Genomic DNA, 25,076 nt, shown 5'->3' on the forward strand with positions numbered 1-25,076 from the left:
CATTACTTAAGAGCTCGAAGAGCATGGAATTGTATAGAGATGGATAGAAATTTCAGGATGGCTGGGTTGCAGTGGGGAAGTAGGGTAGAGTGGAAGTAGAACAGGCCATTTATACAAATTGCCTTACAAGTTTGTAATTGTGTTGGAGACAAAATGGAACCTGCTGAGAGGTCTTCCAACAAGATCAATCATAATCTGAGTTGTTGAAACAATGGTAACACATGGAAGATGAACTGCTGGTATTGAATCATCTCTCTTAAAAACTCTCAAATCCTTTCACCTTTCTTGGCACAACTTATTTCAAATGGTCTTCTCTCTTGTGAACTCTGGGATAACAGGATCTCCACTGGAGGCAGGACCAGGGCAAGTGTTGAGAAGGGACTTCTGCTGTGGCCAGAGCTGGCACAGGAGCAGCCCTGCAGGAGTCCAGCTTTAAAGGAGTTGAACTGGCCTGGGGAGGAAGCCAGCCAGGTGAGACTGACCTGAGCAGTAATTGCAGCTTCATGGTGAAAGATCAGCATTTCAAAACATCAGGCAATGATGGGGAGGCCCGTGGTGACCCTGGGTTGAAACTTCCCTGTCTAGATATCACCAAACCCCCAGGAATCTCCAAAGAAGGATCCATTCTCTTTGGAGTGAGGAACTTAGGATTTAATTTGCTATCAAATCTGTTCCCAGGACACACCAAGTGTAGACAGTGAAACCCAAAGATAAAAAATCCATTTTGAGCTCTAATTTTAAAGCACTTAAAAGTGCAGATGAAAGTCACCCAACAATTATTTACTAAGCACCTCTCATGTACCAAACACTGAGCTAGACCCTGAGGCACAGAAGTGCCCGTACGGGCACTCTCTTTTGAGCATGTGCTATTCCCTGCCCATTCTTCCAGCCTGGTCCTCTCACACATCATCCTTGGTCCCTCTCGGTCATTGTATTCCCTCTTCCACTCTTCCATCTGGCATGGTGCCTAGACGTTTGCTGAATGAATAAATTTAAGCCTTTTATTTCATAATGTTCTTATAGAATGTCTCATAGGCATGTAATGATCACAGGACAGTTCATTAATCAGACTCATAAGTCCAATCATGTAAACATATTGACTAAGTTATAAAATAAGACACAAGAAGAGACTCCAGGTTTTTTATTTTTCCCCCTTTTCACAAATCAAAGTAGAAGAAATAATAAACTGCAAAAGTAGTTAATCAGTAGAACATGTATACACAAAAAAACCCAGGTAGAAAGACAGGCTTATTTACAATGAGGAAACACATGTTAAATTAAGGTAGTTTTCATATGAAACATTAAAAAAAAAAAATCAAACATATGCTACAACGGGCACCACTGTTTACAGCAATATTGAAGGGAAGAAAATGACACTTATTTAGGGACAGATATACAAGGTACAGGTTCTACAGCATCAGTGCAATAAATTCACAAAACTATCTTACAGCTAATCAGTTTAAGAACTGTTCCCAAATATGTCACATTTTTGGCCCTCAAAGGTTCATTTCTACAGATTTCAACTACTCTAAATTTCTAACTACTGAAAGGGAAAGAATGATTATAAGTTTTCCAAAGGAGTTACAAAATCTGTGTAGACCAGAGGCCAACTAGCTATCATCACAAGTCTGCTCTCACCAATAGCCCTTGCATTTTTCAGAGAAATATTCAAGGAAAAGGTCAAACACCAGTGTAGTCACTATCTCCTATGCCAAACCTATGAGGACCAAACAGCCAGTATTACCATAAAATGAGAAGTTTGAGGCTTAGTTTTATTTATTTATTTATTTATTTATTTTATTATTTTTTTTAAAGATGACCGGTAAGGGGATCTTAACCCTTGACTTGGTGTTGTCAGCACCACGCTCACCCAATGAACCAACCGGTTATCCCTATACGGGATCCGAACCCCTGGCCTTGGTGTTATCAGCATCACACTCTCCCGAGTGAGCCACAGGCCGGCCCCGAGGCTTAGTTTTAAAGGCTTATTCTGGTCTCTCAAAAATTAATGACTAAAAAAAATAAAAATAATTAGTAGAATAAGATTATTTTCTAATGAAATAAATCTTGGGTAAACATAGGAAGACTTCTGTCCTGTACTGGCTGGTGTTGGAGTAAAGGTCATAGACATGAGTCTTAATCTACTGTGTACTTTAAATCAGTTGAAAATCTGAAATTAAAAGTATGCTAAAAATACTAAATAAAACCCTTTGGAAATCTGGTATTAAAAAGCCTTTAAGGATTTACTAACTTGAAGTCTGAGTGCAATGGGACAAGAGCTCTAAGCATGTCAGATTCCTCTTTTGGAAGGAAAGGAACAGTGTTTCCTACATATTGCTATTTTACACAAGGGAGAAATCCATGGATTTAGTTTCATTAATTCCATGGGGATTCTTCCCCCCAGTAAAGAAACAGAATGAGGAATGAATCTTAATTGGTCTCTTCATCAGAAGTGGTCAACTTGGTCTCTCATATATTCATAAAGCCAGACAGTTTTTGAAGCAGACTGTGGAAGCAGACAGTAGAACCAGCTTCCTGTAGCCACAGACCACTACCTTGTATCTAGCTAAAGCAAAGACCAACTTGAACAATTATCCAGAGTCACTGTTAACTGTACTAAAGGATAAAGTTCACCACTATATTATTTTAAAGGAAGTTGTCCAAAAGTAAGAATTTCATTAACCCTGGGTGAGAAAAATCAAAACAAATCATACTCACTAATGAGTTGTCTGTACAAAGCCAACTGATAGAATGCACCCACCTACACCTGACACGAAGACACTATGCATAAAGCCATACTTGGCAAGTGTGAGTTTCTTTTAACTAAGGGCAGAGTGAGGGAGAACAAAGAGCTACTTCTGTTAACATTTTAGTATCCAGAGAGCATAGTAGAAACTGTTCCCAGGGACAATGTGTACTCCATTAATCATATTGAATAAAGCAGATGCATTATTCATTTTTCTTTTCTTTTTGTTTGAGAAGCTTGTTTATCTCCCTTTTGGCCATTCCAATGTACTTTGAAATGATTCCATGTTGGTTTAGTCCAGGAAGCAACAGTACGAAAGTCACTTAAAAAATAAACAAACAAAATTAAGGAGGCAGTAATTAACTTCCTGAAGGTTATTATATTTTACTGGTGGCTGGCCTGGTACTGGGAACCAAACCCTTGACCTTGGTGTTACAAGGCTGTGCTCTAACCAGCTGAGCTAACCAGCCAGCAAGGTTATTTTTTATATTTATATATATATATATTTTTTTTTTTTTTTTGTCTTTTTCGTGACCGGCACTCAGCCAGTGAGTGCACCGGCCATTCCCATCACTGCACTCTCCCCCAAGTGCGCCACGGGCTCGGCCCAACGTTATTATATTTTAAAGGAGGTAGATTCCCAGACTGTTAGACACTCTAATGGGAGGAAGCAATATGGAATGCATATTTATCTCCAGAAATTTCTATCATACTCTCCCCATCCTCAGATAATAATTACTGCTTATTTTTACCTCTTGCACATTACTTTCTACCTTGGTCATGATGTTCTTTGTCTTCACTTCCTATAAGCCATAAACTCCCTGAAAATGAGGAGCTGGGTCTAGGTCATCTTTCTTTACTCCCACAGTTCGTGGATCAGTGCCTTCAACTTGTAAGTACTCACATATCTGTTTACTAACTAAGTTACAGTTAGACTTCACTGGCCAGGATGTGCCTGTAGTTTTTCCTCAAAGACTTACCTATCAGGTAGGTGAGAAGCAGGTTGTGGACTTGCTGTCCCACCCAAGCAACCATGGCAAGAGAAATGATCATGCTCATGAAGTACTGAAAATGAAAACACCATTTATCAATTCCCAAAAACAGACTAAGGAGAATGACTGTATAAGAGTTTGTTTTACCACACCCCACTGTGTACATATATCAAAACATCATATTGTACACCATAAATATATACATTTTTGTCAATTATAAAAGAGTTTATTTTAAAGATTGGAAAATGATTTAGCTGTTATTACCACTTTTCTTTAAAAATACCTAGATTTTTAAAATCTATATATTCTATAAAATCCCATTAAAACTCCATTAGATCTACTTTGTAGAATTCGGATACATTCCCTCCCTAGAATTACTGCAATTCTATGTATAAATTAAATAGTTTATAATATAAATTATATTACTTTTTCAATTAATAACTTCACATAGTAACCCCATGTCAAGGTGAAAAATAAAAGAACAGATTCTAAGTATATGTCTTTTATTTCACTAACAAAAAAGAAACAAAAATTTTGCTCTACTAGAATAAAAAATTAAATGCAAAATGTAATTTTTAACTTTCAATGATTCAGTCTAATACAGATGAACACTTATGAAGGTACTTAGGAATTAAACCAATGGATAATAATAAATATCAAACTATAACTATTACAACATAAAGGTTATTCTTAGGTTACAATGACGTCAAAATTACTCAATCAGATCAAATTTTGCTTTACTTAAATAAGTCAAAGCAGAGAAAGTACCATTTTAGGCTTTTCTTCCTTTAGTGTAAAGAGGCGTTTCCACCAACCCACAGCTCTGCGTCGAGTTTTTACTAGGTTGCTGCAAATTTCATGGAATCTTTGCTGTTGTTCAGTGGTCCTAAAAGAAGAATTTTCCCCTTTGCTATAAGCAAATCTTTAGACCGAAATATACCATTCTCTTAAACAACTATCTTCTAAAAAAAAGTTAAAATAAAAAACAATGGCTCCCCATATGCAGGTGAAAAAGTCCACGCACTATTAAGATATTTTTGTATCAATAAAATAAGTTTTTACATAAAGTATGTGTATACATATTTTTAATATACTAAAGTAATGGTAAACTATGCTTGAAGCCACATCTGGTTAGTGACAGTAACAAAAGACTCATGATTTTTTTTTTTTTTTTTTTTTTGGCATCTGGCCAATAACAACCCACAACTTCTATAGACCATGCAGAAATCAGTGTAAATCTGATCTCTCTATTCCTATTATTTTTCAGATCCTAATGAATCCTACTTGTAGTCCATCAGAATCTCACCAGTATTATTTGAGCACTCTTCAGTGAGATAATAACTAACTAGCATTCAAAGCACAGTACCCCCACCTGAGCTCCATACATTTTATGCCAAGGCAGCAATAAATAGCTCAAATGAAAATTCTTTATAAATTTAGTTCTAGTAAGGAAAATATAATCAACAAACAAAACAGCAGTAAAAATCCAATAAGCCCCTCCAAGAATGCCTTTTATATTTATATTTTTCTTGGTTCTGATAAGAAAAACTTACCTTTGTACTGTCTTTGCTACACAGATATGTGGCTGCTATTAAGTGGGCCCTATGCTGAGGGATGTGTTGCCTTCCCTCCTCTAGTCCTCATCCCTATAAAATTGCAGTAATAAAGAAGGTGACTTTCTGCTGAGCTCTGGAACTTCTTATAAACAATTAGACCTTTATGTTGCCCATAGTCAAGGCTAGATCATGGCTACGCAACACAGTATTCTTTCTTCCCCTTAGGATCAAAAACTAAAATTTGCAGCTCCATCAATAAATGAGTCACGAACTGATTACACACAACTATCAGTTTTTGTTTCTGAAAACTTTCCTCCAGGAGTTACAAATTAACAGATTAGAATGTCATCTGGCTAATAAAGTCAAGGTCAGTGGTTGATTCCCTTTGTTAAATTTGTTACACTGCATGGTCACAAATTTGCCCCAAACAAAACATGAATTCTTACTGCAAGTGAAAAACAATTCAAAGAACAGTTCCTAACACTAATCCATTCTACTATGGGTAAACAAGATGTTTAATTATCCCATAATTTAAGCAAACTCCCCCAAAATATGGAGATTTGTTCTTAAAGATCCAAAAGGCACACTTTTAAAATTCTAATTTTTACAATATTATTTTACAATTTGTTATCATCTGAGAAACAAATAACTAAAAGCACAAGTAGAGTACTAATCAAATTAAAATAACAACCAAGGGGAAATAGCAGCTGGGAGAAAAACATCTATTTCAGTATCTAGCTCATTATTTGGATCAAAGGTGAGAAATTCAACATCTCAGAGAGAATTAAAATACTTTAAAATATGATCCTTAGCCATTTAACTTTATCTTAGAAACTCATAAGCAATTATTCAAAGGGTGATATAAATAAAATCAACAGCCCAATTGTATATACAGCTTGAACCTGTTCTGAAACACTTGGTATGGATTTGGCTAACTACCACTGCCTCAATGTCTCAACATCTCAGCCTTAAACATGATATCAGTCTTGGGCCGAGCCCGTGGCGCACTCGGGAGAGTGGGGCGGAGCGCCGCAACGCTCCCGCCGCGGGTTCGGATCCCATATAGGAATGGCCGGTGCACTCACTGGCTGAGTGCTGGTCATGAAAAAGACAAAAAAAAAAACAAAAAAAAAAAACATAATATCAGTCTTAAAAGTCAAAATATTTCAGAACACCTAGAACAGCGCCTAACATAGTACACATTTAATAAATAATTGCTAAATGAATGTGGATAAAAATCTACAAGTTACTATTTTCATATTCATTCAAAAATAATTTGTTGTGAAATTAATATTATACTATTGTAAATATCAACGAAAATGTAAACATGTAAATTTCCAACTTTTATAGAAAGCTCATTATGAGGAATGGCTGGTGAGTCAGTTGGTTAGAGCATACTGCATATAACCCCAATGTCAGGGGTTTGGATCCCCATATGGGCCAGCCACCAAAAAAAAAAAAAAAAAAACCTTTGGAAAAAATTAAAAATAAATTCTTAAAAAAAGAAGGTTCATTATGAGTTCTGTAACCCTTGTTAAAACATTACTTTTAAAAAGGCACTTTAATAAAAAAGTCTAGAAATTTTTAAAAAGTCCATATAAATGGTAGACCATAAAAGAACTATGGAGATGTAAGTGTTAGAAATTCATGATTTATGTCTCAATCAGCTAAGACATTTTTCACATACAAGCAAAAACCTCTAACCCCTAGGCTGATGGTTAGACAACTGTCTGCTCTTAATTACAGCATACTCATCATAGCCACCAGGTTTAGTAACTTCTCAGAAATTAGACTGCCAAATCATTATGCCACCTACCATTTATTGGAGCCAAAAATTCTAGGCGCTAGGATGGGAACAAGGTAGTCAGCCAAGCACAAAAACATAACAAAACAGGAAACACCGGAAAGAACAGATGGATCTAGATAATAGATAATCCTGTTTTTTAAAAAAAAAATTAACAATGGTTAGAAAAACACAGTCATTATTCCTAGCTGGAGATGTTTAACTATTCACTTAGTTCACTGGTTCTCAAAGATATTATCTGCCATTCTCTAATTTTCTCACAAGTGGTTTTCCAGGGGCTTCATGACAAGATGCCATCACAGCTGCAATGAGTAACGTAAACATCTACAGACAAAGGCTCTTTTGGGTCCTCAATATGTTTAAGAGTGTAAAGGGTCTTGAGGCCAAAAATTTTGAGAATCATTGATTTATACAACTATATTAGGTTACCAAGTTTGCATAAATTCTATAAATTCTGAAAACTAGGCAAACCGCTTGTAAGAAAAGGCATTCTTGGGGCCGACCCGACCCCGTGGCGCACTCGGGAGAGTGCGGCGCTGGGAGCGCAGTAGCGCTCCCGCCGCTGGTTCGGATCGTACATAGGGATGGCCGGTGCGCTCACTGGCTGAGCGCGGTGTGGCCGGTCACAAAAAAGAAAAGAAAAGGCATTCTTTATTTTTTATTTTTATTTCCTGCTCTGGCTAGTTGTTAAGAAAAGGCATTCTTTATGGATTATGTATTACAAAAGACTTAAGGAGCTTCCATAAGCAGAGCCCATGTACCTGAGCTTTTATTAATAAATAACAAGTACAACCCACAGTAATCTAATAGCTCACTTACAGAAACACCAAGGAAACCACACCCATGACGGCAGGTGGAAACCAGGCTCTTTCCCATCGGAGGACTTTATCGGCCAGCAGCATCACTTCTCCCCATCCTTGCAGCTGCTCTTCCAGACTTGCAGTCTCTGCAGCCTACACACAATCAACATTTATTTATTATTTATTTTCGGCAGCTGGCCCACAGAGGGATCAAACCCGGGACCCTGGTAGTATCAGCACCACATTCCAACCAGCTGAGCTAACTGGCTCAATATTTAAAGCAATCATTTTACCACTCAACATATTTGTGGCTCACAGAGAGTTAAATTCTTCTAAGGCACCAAATATATAAACCAAATGGCTCTCTTAAACAAGTTAGTTTCCAGAAAACTGCAATTTTGTTACCAAAATGGAAACCAAAGGGGGGAAAAACTATCCTTTAATGGTTACCTTCCAAGTCCAACCACTAGCTCCTCTTCACTTACACATGTAACATCATCCTTACAGAGCTCTGCAAAGTAGGGACAATCAGACTCGTTTTGAAGAAAGTGAGCTGACAATGGTTAACTAACTTTCCCAGAGTCATTCATGCACAGTCATGTGGCAGCACCCAGAGAGTATTGATAAAGTTGGATTTTAAGTCTGTTCATTTCAGGTGGTTATTAAAATCGACTTGTCTCTGTCATTTCATTGATTTAAACCCTTACTTCTAAATCCATTAGGAAAGCATTTCCCTGAACAGCATTCAATTTCTAAAATAGCTCTTGGCGTAATGGAATCACTTAGATGTTGGCATTCATTGCAGAATTAAGGAATACTACTTTCACCAAATTATATGTGGCATTTTAAGCGCAACATATCTGCTCAGTACAGTGTTTTTATCACTCACGAGGACAAATTTCTCTGCAAATCTGACAATCAACCGAAAGAAAATGGACCTCTAGGGTTGAGCTAATGTGGTAAAAGCCTTTAAGCTGATTTTGGAAAAGAAAGAAAAAATTGAAACAAGAAACCCAAGTATCCCTATAAATGTCATTACTGGGAAATATACAAATGACAGGACAATGCAGGTTAATCTTTAAAAATATGCTATCTATGCCACACATCACTCAGGTGACCTCAATATTTCTGCCATTCATACTAGTTAAATAAGAGATTATTATGTGCTGGGAACTCTGTTAAGCATTTTATATGCCTATACTTCAATTAATCCTCCCATCAACCTTAAAAAGAAGGTGTTGTTACTACCTCCATCTTACAGATGAGGAAACTGAGATACCCAAAGGTTATCAGATTTGAATCCAGGAAATCCAAGACCAAAGACCTTGCTCTCAAAGTCACACCGCTCTGCTGGAAAGAGTAGATGAGTTGAGCATCAGGAGCTATGGGTCAGGATCTGTCATTTCAATAGAACTTGGGCAACTTCTTTGTGCCTCAATTAATCCTCTTAAAAGGAACCAGGCTGGGGGCTATGGGTGGGTGGGTGGGTGGGTGTGTGGGTGTGTGTGGGGGTGTTTCTAAGAGGACAGGCCATGCATTTCTAAAAACCAATGCAAAGTGAACATCATGCACAATCAAAACTGCCCTGCAGTTTTGACGAATTAAGTCACTTAATTCGTCGGCATCTGGGCTCTTGGAAATTTAAAAGCCCAAAATTAAATTCTTTTCATTGCTGGTGAGTGGCCTGCCTTTTCCTGGGGAAGGGCAACGGAGGAAATTCAACGATCTCTCTCTCTTGTTCTTGCCTAGATGGTGCAGTTAAACTCAATGAATTCAATTTGTCCGCCTACGATACGACCTCACTGTCTCCAGTCGTCCTGTGATAACCCAAACTTCCAAATTCCAGACAAACGCCAGAACCTCCCATTGCCCTTCCAGCTGGACCCCACCTCCCAGTTCCCCGCGATGAGCTCGCACCCCCCGCGAGCTTGCACCCTGTTTTAAGTTGTGCCAGCTCTAACAGAATTTCTCGGCAGCAGCCCTTTGACCCTTCACGGTTGCCCAAGTTTTAAGGGACAAAGATCGAAGGCGCAGCCAGGTTAAGATCAAAGAGGGAGAAGCACGGATACGGCTGGGCCTGGGCCCCAAAAGCGCTCGGCAGGCCCCTCGCGGCCTCTGCTCCAGGCTGCAACGCAGGCTTCTGTCACAGCCCCCCTTCTCCCACTTCCTCAACCCCTACTCATGGTGACTAATCACGCGCCCTCCTCCCCGGTGGCGTACCATCCTCAGGGAATGTTAGGGGTCGACAAGGCTAGTGACTGCCACCCAGGAGCTGACCAAGTAGCCCGAGGGCCAGGAGTCGTCGCCTGAGTAGGGAACCCGGAGAGGAGAGCCGGGCCCGCCGCAGATGATGGGAACGAGGCCTCGGAGGCCGCCCCGTTGAGTCCAACGAAGTCGGGAGGCCCCGCTCGCTTCCCTCGGGACAGGCCGTCGGTACTCACCAGCAGGTTGGTGCTGCGGTTATCTCCCTCCGCCATCGTCCCTGAGGTGCAGTCTCAGCGAGCTCAAGCTTCCCCCAGACACGACCTGCCACCCAGAAGCTACACAGATTTCCCCCACCGCCAGGGAACGCCCCGCAGGCCGCTTATATAGGCCGGCCGCCTTTCCCGACAGCACCCGCGAAGCCCACTTCTCATTGGGCGGACCGAGCTCACGCTTAAGGGGAACCGGACCAACCGCCGCCCAGCGCATGGCTTGAAATCGAGGTCAAAGGAGAGAGGCTGAGCCGGCTGGGGGTGACCAATCAGCGCCCAGGGGATGTGCGACACCCCGCCCAGGGCTTTCCGAAGCGGTTCAACCGCCGCTGCTGGGGACGCTACCTGGCCTCAGTTTCCCCAGGCTTGGCCGCCAAGGTATCCCTCGGACCTTTTTCCGCTGAAGCAGCCAAGCCTCTCTGGAAAATTGACTACTGGAAGAAATATGCTACGCACTGTCAGGCGGAGGGCGGAGATGGGCGTGTGACATTTGGCCTCCTTGTAGTTGTGGAGGCCGGCTGGGACGTCTCCTCCACCAGCCGGATGCCCCTCGTCCTCCCTGCGCCTGGGACCCTATCCCCGCCCCAGCCGGATGCCCCTCGTCCTCCCTGCACCGGCCGCCCCAGCCAAGCCTCTGAGCGGTTTAGCCCAGATTTGTGACTCGTGCCCGCCTCATGAGGTTTTGAGAAGCGAGAAGAGCTGTTTATCTGGATTTCGCTGCAGTGTTTCTCTCCTACCCAGTAAAAATAAGGCCTTGACTTTGGCCGAGGGTAGGTAGGGAGGGAGGATCCCCGGCATGGTTTGAAAAAGTGTGAAAAATACACCGACTTATAAAAGTGGGTTATTTATATGGGGTCTTTAGGAAGTTTTTGTGGGGCACGTCAGTTACTAAACAAAGCTTCCTCTGCAAAAAGGAATTGGTTTTGACAGGACCGTCTTTAGATTAGAGGTCTTGCCAAGGGAGCATGAAAGCCCTGTAATAAGCAGCGGAATTCATAAGCTACTTAGGAACTAGATGAACTATGTTGAGACACTTCTCCATCTTTTTTATCCGGGATTCCAAAATGCATTAACAAGTGCTTTGATTTCCATTATTCAATACAAATAAAATCATGCCAAATGTTGGCCTGGTCGGATTGTTCCAGGTAAATTAACTTCCAACCTTGAGTCACCTATATTATGCCACTGAATTTAAATTTATTTCAAAAGCATTTCCTTAAGTAACTACCAGGTTCTTAAAAGTTCAGGGAAGTCACGAAGACGTGTGAGAGAACATAGTTATAGGACACATAGTGCCACTAAAAAAACTGGGCAAGGGCAGGAATATTGTGAATTTCATGAAAGTGTGTGAAATTTGCCATGGATCTTTGGGGGGGAAAGCAAGCATCTGAATCAGAAATACCTGAGAAAAAAAGCAAAGCCTTTGCGAGTAGCATCTCTACAATAAATTGCCAATTAGGGAATTGTTTGGGGGAAAAAACAGGTTGTATAGGTAAAATGCAGCCCGTTGATAAGAGACATTTGGGAGATTTGAAAGCTATGGAGGTTGAGGAGCAGGCCCTCCTCCACCTAAGGACAAAAAGACCCAAGCAATAAGCAGCCACATAATTAGGGAATATGTTCAGCACTGAACGCACAATCTTGCTAGAGGCACAGTAACATCCATTTCCAAAAGAGAAGGCCAAGGAGTTCTTAGGCTTTAAAAACTTACATTTCCACTTCGGGAAATCAGCTTTTGCTACAGAAAACTTCTGGTTTTCACCCAAGTTCCCTATGTACAACGTAAGAAGGAAGCCTTTTAAAAATTAGCTTTGGAAACTGAGGCGTGTGAAATAGAAGGAACTCAGCAGTTACTCAAGGAATGTGTTTCCAGACCTCTTTCCAATTTTAGTTATTCAGTGAAATTTAGCCTAAGATCATCCACTAAACTTCCAATTAGCCTAATTATTGAAAACACCTACCTTTAATGTAGTTTTTTTTTTTTTGAGCATCTTCTGTCCTACAAAAACAGGATGTAATCTTTTGAAATGTACCAGATGACTAAGCAGTTAACATAAATCCTCCTAACATATTCTAGCAGCAACAAATGCAATCTTCAAGATACTGAAGCAAACTGGACATTTTCTATTTTCCTTCACAGCTTCCACACCCCAGGATATACATACATACAAATTATCTGTCAATAATGATCTGCAGGTTATTTTTTAAAATATTGCCAAAACTAAGCTTAATAAATTGGGCTTTAGTAATATTAAGAACCTTTCCATTGAAGTAAAATTTCCACTGCTGTTCAAAACTACAACACAACCTTGAGAGTAAAATATTATTTTTGAGATTTTTTTTAAAAAATTTTTTGGAGGTATTGCTTTAAAAAAAAAAAAAAAAAATACTATCCATGTTCCAAAATTAAGTTTTCTGGAATCTACTTTGACCAATAAATTCAGAGCTTAAAGTGCTATGTCTTTTGAGACTGAATTTTTATTTTTTGAAACACAGGTATTTCATACAATCTTTGCCATGTTAATGCAAATATGCAAAAAGTAGGCATGTATTTTTGTTTTCCAAAAGATGCATTATGAACATTTTCAGGAAGCTGGTGTGATTTATTCAACTTTTAATCTTAAGTACAATCACAAAATTATATCCATCAGGAGGCATTATAACCTTTTGTACAGAGAAGCCACTATTTATAAGTTACTAGGACAAGGAAGATTCAGTTCAACTCAACTTACTTTTATAATAGGGGTAGAAGTAAATTAAGTAGGTGAAGTATGATGTTGTCACTGACATTACAGGTGGAAATATAAGGGAAATTTAAACCAGAAAAAATAACTAACACAACTTTAAACAGGAGCTGAAACTTTCAACTGTCAGGAAAAGGGGGGGAAAAAAACCCTATAATCAGCCTGTTTTGAAAGAAAAACATTCTGAAAGTTTGCATTTCAGAACAACATGCATTTACCATCTTCAAAAATCGAGCTAACTGTATGACAGTTACATTAGCACAACAAAGAGCTTTTTCCTAGTAAGCCCAGCCAAATTTCCATGGAAAGCAAAGGACCTTAAGTTGTTCACATTGTACAACTAACCCTGGAAACCTATAAAGCTTCTCTCAGTCAGAGTCAGTTTGCCCTTTTGTAAATAAGGAGGATGATATTGTTATTCAGGCCTAAAAAGCAGAAAAAGTGCCACACACCCTTATGGGTGAATTTCCCTCCTTTTAATGTGTAGAAAAATTTGTGATGCTTGCTAGTTTTTCCCCTTAGGAGGAATCTTTCTAGTACTACCCAAATGTTGAAAACAAAATCTACCTTCTTTATGTGACCCTTGCATTAATAATAATTCTACCTCCTTGATTTAAGGTGGGAAAAGTCCTAATTCTAAATTATTGACATTTTACAAGCTCAACAAGATATAAAATGGGACACTGGTTTTCACACACTAATTTTTTGTAAAACATGTTTAAATGTGCTAGCATTCACTGATATTTGATGTATATGAATAGGACTAACAGGCTAACTGCAGGTGCTTTCTTTAATATGAAAAAAATAAGGAGAAAAGAAGAACCAGCTCCTTTGATTTTAGTACCGCCAAAACAAGTAAGCCCCCAGAGTAATTACAAAAATGTGGAGGAAAACAGGCTAGGAAGACTTCAATTTAAAGTACTGCCTATAATACCCCAGATTAAAAAGGACTTAAGATTGCACATCAACTCTAATATTTGGCTGTACTTACATTGCCCTGCTTGGCATTTTTAAATGGCTCTTTCCTTAAATTTCACACATCAGAACAACCACAATTAAAAAACAAAAACAATGCAGATAACACCAAACATTGGACAATATTAAGAAAACTTACTAAGCTTAGATAACAGAGGCAAGGGCAGAAGTGATGGAAGTTTTTCTTTGTATTACAAACCCTCACCCTGAACCCGGGTTTAGGCTCTAAAAAAGCAATCTAGGGAAGCAGATCAAGAGCCTGATTATCAGTTTTCACAAAGAAATCTCACATATCTCAAAAACAACTCACCACAAGTGTCAGACACAAAAGAATCTCAATCATCTAGCAAACTATGTTAAGAACTCATGACCAGAAATGACAAACTACAAGGCACACCAAAGAAAGAGTAAAAATAAAATAGCTCCATGAACTACTAAGCCTCCACAGCTTTGTAAAATCAACTAAAAATTAGGCAATTCTAGCAAAGACAACAAAACACTTAAAATAAACTTCAATTTCCAAGGGTACTTTGAAGAGGTTGTTTGTAGGTTATTCTGTACCCCCTGAATCTAAGAGAGAGAGAAAGAGATTGAGAGAAAGGAGAGGATCCCTGGTTTTCCACAGGTATTTTGTGTAATTGAAAATGCATGACTTCATAACTACAGCACTCTTACATTATTTTACAAGATAATCCCCAAATATAGTCCTGTCTTCTCAATCTAACTCATGAGGATTCTCAGAAAAGTTCAAAATGGCAAGGCTACTTGCAGAATGACATCCCAGAGGAAGCCAAACCATCCAGACTAGGGTCTTGTCCAGAGTACTGTATAGTAAAGAGCAAGCTCTGAAGTCATCTGTTACTCCTATCTGCCCTGCAACAAAACACGCACTGTACAGTGCCACACTATTCTCTGGGGGACCACTTTTAAATAAGAGTGACGGGTAATTTACCAGAGGCACATGTTTTGAAACAAAGCTGTCTTGTTTTTGCTTGGATAAGGTACCAGTACCTCTCTGAAGCCTGAAACTCACAGGCAATAAAACTTACCTATTTCATTGATCTTCTTTATCATAGAGAAAGCAATTTCTGAATACTATCTATAGGGACAAACTGGTATGAACTGGTCTTATCACTGTAATAAAGGTTTTTCCTTGTGACAATAAAGAATGTTGCTGAAAAGACTGTTTAATCTTAAGAGGAGAGGTAATCGAGTGATGAATGCAGGAGCTCCCACAGCCTCTAGGAAGTACAGCAATGTGCAAAATACAATATGGCATTACTATTCCAGCTAGGTTGTTTTGATTGTGAAAATAAGGTTCAAAATGAATGAACAAATAAAATTTGATGTGCTGGGTTCCTTAACAACTTGTTATTGAACACATGGGATTCGAAAATACCTCCTTTCTTGCAATTCTTGTTATAGTATTAAGAGAGCACTGATAACAAAACGCATTCTCTCTATTTAAAGATTATAGATCAATGTGGCAATCAGAATACAGAAAAGGCCCAGAGGTATGTGGAATTCTTCCTTAATGTTTTTCAAGTTTGACTGTGAAGACTGGCAATTAGAAAGTGACTACTGTCCTCATCTCTAAAATGCAGGAAAAATGTATTCAAACAATTAAGATTTTAATTGTGCTCTATTCTGTGTTGACAATGTGATTTTAAGAATTCTATTCTAGTCTAGATTTTAATGTTGGATCAACAACTTAGCTTACATAGCCAGTACTGAAATGCAATGACAAATTTAAGGAAACCTTAATCATGAATTCACCATAATGTATTACTGAACAGCAGCAAGCTATTAAAATTGTGCAAAAAGTAAAGGACTTCACAGACTACTTTACTTCAGTAACTGAACTTAATAAAAGATGTTGGTGGTTCTTGCTTTTGCTGATGTTCCATGTACTATGTCCTAAAATGCCAGGTAAACTGAAGCACTTTTAATTTACAAAATGTAAATTAAAAGTATCAAATGAGAAAACTGAATTAAAAAACATTTCACTCTACCTCCACCAGAACATCACTTTATTGTTAATCTGTCATCAACAATGTAAAACTCTAATAGGTACTCTTATCCTGGTTTTTAAAAAGGTAAAAGATTACACTGGGTTAGCTACTTTCTATGAAAGAAACTACAGCAATCACAGAAGAGGGAAAATTTGAATGACCTCCAAAAAATGCACACTATAAGCAAAGGGAAGTGTACACCTTAAATCAAATGTCTGTTAGATTCATTACTTTGAATGCACAGTAACAATTCTGGAAACTGTACATGATGGAATCACAGAAATGACTTAAATAACCAGAATTACATTTTGTAGGTGATAATCAGACCTTTAAATAATCCTTGAATTTTCCATGTTATCAGTGGTTTTGGAGAAATTTATCACTCCAAATATAAGTTGTTAACAGCATCGAGATGGAAGTATATGAAATGTAAGGATTGAAATAAAAGTGAATTTGAGAGATGGCTAATCTACTAGATTACGTAAAGGGGGAATTGATAAGTGGCGGGGAGGATGGTTTGTTTTTCTTCCCTTCATTTCAGAAGTAAGTTCTTCCCATGTAGTGTATCTGTTACATAGCTCTCCATTTTCAGTCCATTTCTGAAATTCGTATCCCATAGCCTTTTTGTACTTACTGGTCAACCCAACCAGTACTGTTGCCAAGCAACAAGTGTTACACGAGAATCTGACTGAATGCATCAAATCTTCCGTGGCTGTGATTTCTTCGCGGCCCCAGTTTTCTCTGTTTCTGAGCGGGGTTTGGTTTTGCCTGGATTGTGCACACAGGGTCAGGTGGAATGGAGTTCCAAATCACTCTGTGCTCCACGGCATCCCGATTTCCTTCCACAGCTAACCTCCTGACACGTTTGCAGCTGTTCTGTGGCAGAAAGACAATCTCCGTGTTCAGGCGGTGAGCTTTCTTTCTTTGACCCTTGACCCTGGGGTTGCAGGCCATGGTGTTGGGCGTATCCCTGAGTGCAGCTGTCCTGCAGGATTCACTTCCTAGTGCACCGAGATTTCCTAGGTTTCCTCAGAGTAAGCCCCCAGTTGCATCACCACCGACTGTGGTGTGGCTTTTGGATGCCTGAGGCTGAGTTGATTCTGGTGGATATCTGACCTCACTTAACCAGACTCATCTACTGTCTTGCCATTCACACCCAGGCTGTCCAACCTTCATACAGCTGAGCCAAGTTATCTAGATTAGTTGCTTCCTTAATGACATAGTCAACCTGTAAAAATAAGCAGGAATAGTATTTAAAGCCATTTAAAACTTGAAAGGACATGGTATATATGTGAGTTATATGAATTGTTTAAGAGTAAGTTTCTAATCACCAAAATTAATTATCCAAAGCATGTGTAGTTGCTATGATAGAAAGACAGCGTTAAGTAAGCTAGGCTTCTCCCCAAACTCCACAGCTTACAAGATGTGTATCTTGGGAAAGTTACAACCCCTTTAAGCCTTATGAATCCTCCTAGGAAGATAGCACCCTATTGACGCCACACATGCTCTTGGAGTAAAACACATGAAGTCACTGGGTAAATGCTTAGGTGGTACACAAGGATAAACAATAGCCTGGCACAAATTCTGGAACACAGTGGGTGCTCAACCAATGTCTTGATTCTGACACAAATTTTCTTTCACCGTTTTTTTTTTTTTTTTTTTTAAAGATGACCGGTAAGGGGATCTTAACCCTTGACTTGGTGGTGTCAGCACCACGCTCAGCCAGTGAGTGAACCGGCCATCCGTATATGGGATCCGAACCCGGGGCCTTGGTGTTATCAGCACCGCACTCTCCCGAGTGAGCCACGGGCCGGCCCTTCTTTCACAGTTAAACACCTATCTATCTCTATATCCAGAGCATCCACGAGGGTTCAATCACACAGTAAATGCTCAGTATATGCCTGCTGAATTATAATCTATGCCAAAAGTTATGTGCAAAGGACTCTATACTTACCCCGCTCCTGTGAGCCCCTTAACTTTCATATAAAATTTATTAACTATCAGATTAAAAAGCACGATAGCCAAGCATCCTCTAAAAAGATGGACAGAACAAAGATGGACAGTTAAAAAATATATAAAAAGGGGCCAACCCTGTGGCTCACTCGGGAGAGTGTGGCGCTGGGAGCGCAGCGGCGCAGGGAGCGCCAAGGCCGCGGGTTCGGATCCTATATAGGGATCCTATACAGCTCACTGGCTGAGCGTGGTGCGGGAGACACCACGCCGAGGGTTGCGATCCCCTTACTAGTCACACACACACACACAAAAATACATATATATATATAAAGCACACAATCCATTTACCTTATACAATCCATTAATCCATTAACCTATCAGAAATTTTCTGATACCCCTGACTCAGAACATCTTTCATGGTTTTTGACAAACTTTACAAAACTATTTCTAAAAAACCTCTTGCCCATGAAGAGTTTAAGTCCAGGTCTTATACAACAATGTAACAGTATTTAAAAGAATAAAAATTTCCTTGCCTATGTTAAAATTGAATTGTGGATGTCAAACACTGGAAAACAGGACATTAACAATCTCAATTTTCTACCCAAGAGGAAAAAGATACATTTGTAATGGGAGAAATCAGGAGGACACCACTCTTCACCAGTCAAACTTAACATCACCAAAGACAGCACAAACTGACATGTGTCCTTTGATGTAAAATACTGAGAAAGAAACATCACTAATGTTGTATTCCTGCCAAAAAATGCTGGATCTGGATTAAATTATGAGGAAAATATCAGACAAAAACAAACTGAGGCACATTCTGCAAACCAACTGGTCTGAATACATCAAAAATGTGGAGGGAAAGGAAGAGGAAAAGGCTCAGAAACTGTTCTAGATACTAAAGGAAATAAGAATGCATACACGCACAAAGAACAATGAAGCAAAAGTGAGAAGAGGTTAACTGGTGAGTCTAGGATAACAAGTATATGGACATTCCTACAACTTTTCTGTAGATTTAAAATTTTTCAAAATAAACGGCTGGGGGGAAAATCATTCTCAAATTTACATACACAATATTAATAGCACTGAGAAAATTTCAGTAATGACTTCCAGAGAAACATCCACTGATTTGCAAGGACTCTTTACAGATACTATTCCTGCACTCAAAATATCCTCATTTCATTTGAAACTTTCAGATAGTCCTCTTTAAAATGCAAATTAACTATGTAGTCAGGAAGAAAAGGGTGGCTCAGGTCACACCTTAAATTTCAGTTAAAAGAGGGCTGGGGGAAAAGGAAAGTGCTTATAGGAAAGGGTCAGAGTAAAATGGTAAATACTTGACAAATCCAGAACGGAATATCTCCTGAATCCTTAAAACAGAGTTAAGTTCCTTAACTTATTTCCTGAACTATCAAGGAAATGGATGAGGGGTATCTTTAAACCTAAACCTTCCCACTAGCATTAAAATGTGTAACTCAAGTTTAAAGGAGAGTCACCTGTTCAGCAACTGACATCCTCCTATTCGGATCAACATCTCGGCCCTCTAACTTGGCTTTCACTCTCTTCCACACACTCACTGCATATGAGTTTCTCTCTTGCACAGCTATGAAGCAATAAAAACATACATAAGTCAAACCACCCTTTTGTATAAAAATTTAAGACATCCTTATTCTAACTAATTACCTTTTCCAGTTTTAGGGTCTCTGACGGCCTTTTTAGGACTGCAAGCAACACTCTTGCCAGTTCCTGGAACAGTGCTTGGTGGAGTATCTGCTGACGTAGCAAGATTTTTCTGAATCAGCTTTCTAGCATTCTGTGACATGACATCAGGCTGAGTCTTCTGGCCAGTGTTGCTCCGGACTGCTACAGACAAAGAGGTGGTGGCTCAATTTACAGGTAAACAGAAAGTGGAGGGGCTGGGGCAAAGAAGAAAGCAGGCAAAAGGTGGCCATAGTGGTAAATACTCCAGACTAAATAATCAACTACAAATAAAAATAGATTTGATTTTTCAACTTTAGGTCATTTGAATACAAGGTCTTTTTACTCTCTCATGAGTATTTTTAAAGATAAGCCAAAACCTGTTCAGTTTGAGGTAGAGAGGGTTTATGGAAACTCTTTATAAACATAACTATAAACATATTAGACACATTTATAATTAAATGTCTTATCTATGTGTCAATCATTAGCAGATCAAGATTCAGATCTTTTTTCCTACCTGCAGCAAAGGATGGCTGACAAGTAGCAGATGATGTTGGACTCGAACATTCATTTGTTGCATCGGTGATTAAGGGTGATGCAAAACTCACTAAATTACTATAGATACTGAAATACAAAATAAAATGGCTTACTTATGAAATGCTTTAGCAGATAACAACAAAAACATGAACAAAACTCAAAAAATTAAATCAAGAGACACAGGCTTATACCTAGATGTTTTGCTTACATTTAATAAATTTTGACCAGATGGCATTCTTACCTCTGACTTTGAGTTTTCAGTTCTTTCAAGGTGGGAGTGATTTCCTGAAGCATTTCAACATGTTCTTGACTTCGAACCTGACCCATAGCCTGGACTAATGTAAACAGAACTGTCTGAATGTTGTCTTGCCATGATTTATATTCACCCAAGAACTGCCTAACACTGTTCTCATAGGGAACATCTTCACCATCTGCCAGAGCAGCTTCTTCATCCTAGAATCAATATATTAATGATTAAAATGTTTTTTTTCCCTCAACAATTATTTTTAAATTATTTACTGTTTTGTAATGATGAAGTAACTTAGCCTTTTCTGGGGCTCAGTTTCCTTACTAACCAGGTGAAGGGAAGAGACAATATTTCATTCATTTTGTAGGTAAATTATACGAGTTTGGGGGTACAGGTGGGGGAGAAGAAAGAGAGGTTGAAGATATAAACACTAGGACCAGGTTCAAGTCTCATATGACACTGAGTGAATCAATTTCTTCAAGCCTCAGATTCTCTGTATACAAAAATCAAAATATTACTACCTGCTTTAAATAAATAATGGATGAAAACATGAATTAACTCAGTTAAACAAATTGGAAGATGTGACTTGAGAAGTTGTTTTTGTTTACAAAATGTCACTATTTTTCCATAAATAAAGTTACTTGTAATTTTACAAAAGAGGAGGAATAAATGTGTGTTGATGTTATTGGTTTTACCTTAGCCATTGCTTTCAGTAGATGTTTCACATCTCCAAGCTGTCGATTATGACCAGTGAGTACAGTCTTTATATTATCAACCAGATTCTGAATTGTTTCACAGACCGTCTCTATCTGTTGCTCTTTCTCTGTCTGAACCGTCCTCTGAGTAGACATATCCTGGGTCAGTTGTTTGTGTGCTGACAAAAGCCATTCAGAGCTGCCAATAGGATGTTCAAGACTGGTGTCCTAAATAAAATAAGTATTTGTTTGATTTTAAGTATCAACTAGAATAATGTAGAGTTCTTTCTTCATCATCATCAAAAGCTATTAATAACTCATGCTAACACAAAGAAAACCTCAGTTGCTGAGGCATGAATTACCTACAAAATAGTACTTAACAATAATTCCAACAATTCATGAAATACAGACTAAGATTTTTAACCTTTCTGCATAATCACACAAGGTATAAATGCTTTAACTTTCGAATCTCAGAAATATATTTGGAATGACAAAGATGATCTGCGGCCAGGTCCCTAAATTCACTCTAAATAACTCTCTGCGGGCTGAGCCCGTGGCGCACTCGGTAGCGGGCTGCGCTAGCAGCGCGGCGACGCTCCCGCCGTGGGTTCGGATCCTATATAGGAATGACCGGTGCACTCCCTGGCTGAGCGCCGGTCACGAAAAAAAATAATAATAATAAAATAAATAAATAAATAAATAAATAAATAAATAAATAAATAAATAAATAAATCTCTGAAATGAAACCAAAGTTTCCTAGTACACAGCCAAAGCATTCCCACAAAATATAAACACCAAATTTATTATCTAGATCTTTCTCGACTAACCCACCTTTCCAGCACTCATTCCGCACTAGCCCTCTTTCTACTACTCTCCCTCTCTGTCACTTCCTATACATGTTCTCCTCCCTTCTGAACTTCCACAGTACTTTAGTTGTAGCTCTGAGAATCCTTTCCACTTTTTCATTCATTGTATTATTAAATAATAAATTCTTTGAGGGATAAAAGCAAGATTTAATCATCACTGTATCCCACATAACACTATCTTACACACAGTATATGCTCAAGAAACATAAACTGTGTGAATACATTAAATGGATTTTAATAGTTTAACACTGGCCTTACTTTAATCACCAAGTCTCTTTTCTCCTACAAAGACTTAAGACTCACCACTCTCTGTAACAAACGAAGCTCTAACTCAGAGACTGAACTGTTAAACTGTGATGCAAATGAACACATTTGCTGACACCGTTTGATTAGTTCAAATAATGCAGCATCCAGGTTTAAGGCTTCTGCAGTTCTCGTTCGTAAACTTTCAAAATGAATGATATTGCTGCAGAGAAAAGTGACCTGTAAAGACAGAAAAAGAAAAACCAAAATGAGTGGAGGGGAAAGGGGGGCAATTAATGACATGAAAAAATACTACACACTCATTTCTAGAATTGGTCTAATAATGTATAACTCTTTGGAGAATATACCAAATCCTTATAAAGACTATAAATAAATGCACATTTTAATTTTTGTCAATATTGTTAGGTGTGAAATAGCCAAAAGCATCAAAGAACAATTAGGTAAATGTAGCTTCCACATGAAGGGGGTGGGGGTGGGGGGAGCCTGTTGTGGAAGTTTTCAACTGGGTACAAAATTAGACTAATAAAATGATATCCATACCTCATACATCACCAAAATTTAACAATTATCAGCTTGTTCTATCTTATTTCACCTATACTTCATAGAAAACTTACTCCATAATGCAACATCATATTCAGCTGCGATCGTGCTGTATGTCCAAATTTCAGAAAACATTTCTGCAAGAATGTTCTTACTGCTTCTACTGCTAACTTTAGAAGACCACCAAATATCAACTGGATATTTGGCAACAATAAGCACATTTTTAAAGGTATGATTAATAGTATTGTGGTTATGTTCTTAAATATTTATCTTAATAGGTACATACTGAAATATTTACAACTAAAATGATATAATATTTGGGATTTCCATTAAATATGAGATGGGTATGAGGATTAGGAAATATAGCTGAAATAACATACAACAAGTTGATAATTATTAAATTTTGGTGATGTATGAGGTATGGATATCATTTTTTTTTTTTTTTTTTGTCTTTTTCATGACCAGTACTCAGCCAGTGAGTGCACCGGCCATTCCTATACAGTATCCGAACCCGCGGCGGGAGCGTCGCCGCGTTCCCAGTGCCGCACTCTCCCGAGTGCGCCATGGGCTTGGCCCGGATATCATTTTATTAGTCTAATTTTGTACCCAGTTGAAAATTTCCACAACAGGCTCCCCCCCCACCCCCTGCCATCACAACAAAGTTAATGCACGACTTCTGGCTGAGCCAAAGGTCATAAGACATTTTATTGCCATGTGGAAAAAAATAATATTTGAAGTACCTTTTCAAATCTCTGGATCACTTTAGTTGGATTTAAGAGAAACTTATACAAATATGGAATTAAAACCATATTAATATTTCAACAGAGGCTGAATCCACTTAGTTAATATTTAATTGGGAGGTAGTAAGGGCCTAGGGAAATAACCAGTTGTGAGTTCGGCCTAAGAAATGTCCCAAAAGGCCTATCAGCCCCTCCCCTCCCAGCGCTGTGAGCTACAGCATAGACTCTCAAGCTCCCCCTGGTTATCTCACATGCAACTTCCCATCAGGTACACGACCCTGAAGCTGAATGCTAAGAGAACACACGTGAGTCACAATACCTGACTTGCTCTTTGGCTCTCTTTAAGGACAAGATTTCTTCTTTCGGCTATTGTTGCTTCAAAATCTTGTAGTACAGGTGCCAGTGCAGGGTTGGCGCCACCTGCCCACTTCAGTCGCTGCTCAATACTTGCTTCCAGTGCTGCCAGTTTCTCCTATAAAAGCCAGCAGAATCTTGGTGAATATTTATGATATTCTCCACTTTCCACTTGTCATGCATTTTATTTAATACAAGATTCAAAAGAAGCAGGGTGGGGCATAGGTACTTAGAAAACAACTTTAAGTCACCTTTTGGAATTAATCTCGATTTCACTTGGAATATTTAAAGCCAAACATGTCTGGGTACAAGAACTAGCTTTTGGTTTATGTCTTAAAATCTGCAGAAGAAAGTTTCACTTTCATTTTTAAATAAAATGGTCTTTAAAGAAACAAAACAACATACACGCTGTATATGCTATCTACAAGAAAATCTACTTAGACTTTTGATTGTGAAGGATAAAAATCAGATTCCCACAAATCCCCTAAGTTTATGAATAAATGGTAAAAACCCATCCAGGTTATCATGACAATGAAGGTTTTATAGAACAAAGCTATGTCATTATTTATTCAACATTTCAGGTGAAGGTATACACACTGTCTCTTCCCCCTCTCTGTCACATACACGCACTTCTAAAATAAGAAAGGGCAAGAGTTCATTCTTATAAACTGAAAACATATCTTTTCTCTAATATGCTGCAGAGTAAGGTTATTTCAATCTTCAAAGAACTGAGCTCCAGTAAAGTTTCATTACATAATTCAAAAATATTACAGAAGTAATTACACTTGACTTTACACTATTAATTTAGAAAAACAGAAAAAAATGTGTTACTACTGAGTTCATGAGGTATAAAGGACATACAATATAAAGATATACATAACCATCACCAAGACCAGTTTCTCTTACTTAATAAAAGGAAGGTGGAAAGATTAAATATTTACCTGCAGAAATAAAATCAATAACAACAGTTTAGAAAAAATGTTCTGCTGCCTTGGCCATCACAAAATTCCATTATTTACACAATAGTAGTAAATGCCAAATTTTTTAGATATTAATAATAAACCAGATATAACTGCTTA

General features: G+C 38.5%; 2 protein-coding genes across 9 annotated transcripts in view; both read right to left on the minus strand.

Annotated features, from left to right (window-relative positions):
- Positions 1-1,056: 1,056 nt before the first annotated feature.
- On the minus strand, positions 1,057-10,443 carry ARL6IP1 (ADP ribosylation factor like GTPase 6 interacting protein 1). 2 transcript variants are annotated; one of them, XM_063100203.1, is made up of 6 exons: positions 10,340-10,443; positions 7,918-8,051; positions 7,111-7,230; positions 4,507-4,624; positions 3,727-3,811; positions 1,057-3,068 (listed from the first exon to the last, which is right to left on the minus strand). In XM_063100203.1, exons 1-6 carry the CDS (start codon positions 10,373-10,375, stop codon positions 2,950-2,952), a joined length of 612 nt encoding a protein of 203 aa, XP_062956273.1. In that variant the 5' UTR covers positions 10,376-10,443; the 3' UTR covers positions 1,057-2,949. The 2 variants fall into 2 exon arrangements, with proteins under 2 accessions (XP_062956273.1, XP_062956274.1); XM_063100204.1 differs by lacking the exon at positions 7,111-7,230.
- Positions 10,444-12,848: 2,405 nt separating this feature from the next.
- Positions 12,849-25,076, minus strand: part of SMG1 (SMG1 nonsense mediated mRNA decay associated PI3K related kinase) — a 98,356-nt gene continuing 86,128 nt past the window's right edge. For 6 of the 7 annotated variants that reach the window (XM_063100485.1, XM_063100483.1, XM_063100480.1 and 3 more), the window contains 8 exons: positions 23,963-24,115; positions 22,403-22,582; positions 21,234-21,461; positions 20,533-20,744; positions 20,272-20,378; positions 19,740-19,919; positions 19,553-19,659; positions 12,849-17,331 (listed from right to left, as the gene is read on the minus strand). In XM_063100485.1, coding sequence (XP_062956555.1) covers positions 17,254-17,331; positions 19,553-19,659; positions 19,740-19,919; positions 20,272-20,378; positions 20,533-20,744; positions 21,234-21,461; positions 22,403-22,582; positions 23,963-24,115 — 1,245 coding nt within the window. In that variant the 3' untranslated portion in view covers positions 12,849-17,253. The remainder of the gene's footprint in view (positions 17,332-19,552; positions 19,660-19,739; positions 19,920-20,271; positions 20,379-20,532; positions 20,745-21,233; positions 21,462-22,402; positions 22,583-23,962; positions 24,116-25,076) is intronic. The other variant, XM_063100481.1, reaches the window with a different exon arrangement.

Source organism: Cynocephalus volans, chromosome 6 (assembly GCF_027409185.1).
Source record: "Cynocephalus volans isolate mCynVol1 chromosome 6, mCynVol1.pri, whole genome shotgun sequence".
Taxonomy (NCBI): domain Eukaryota; kingdom Metazoa; phylum Chordata; class Mammalia; order Dermoptera; family Cynocephalidae; genus Cynocephalus; species Cynocephalus volans.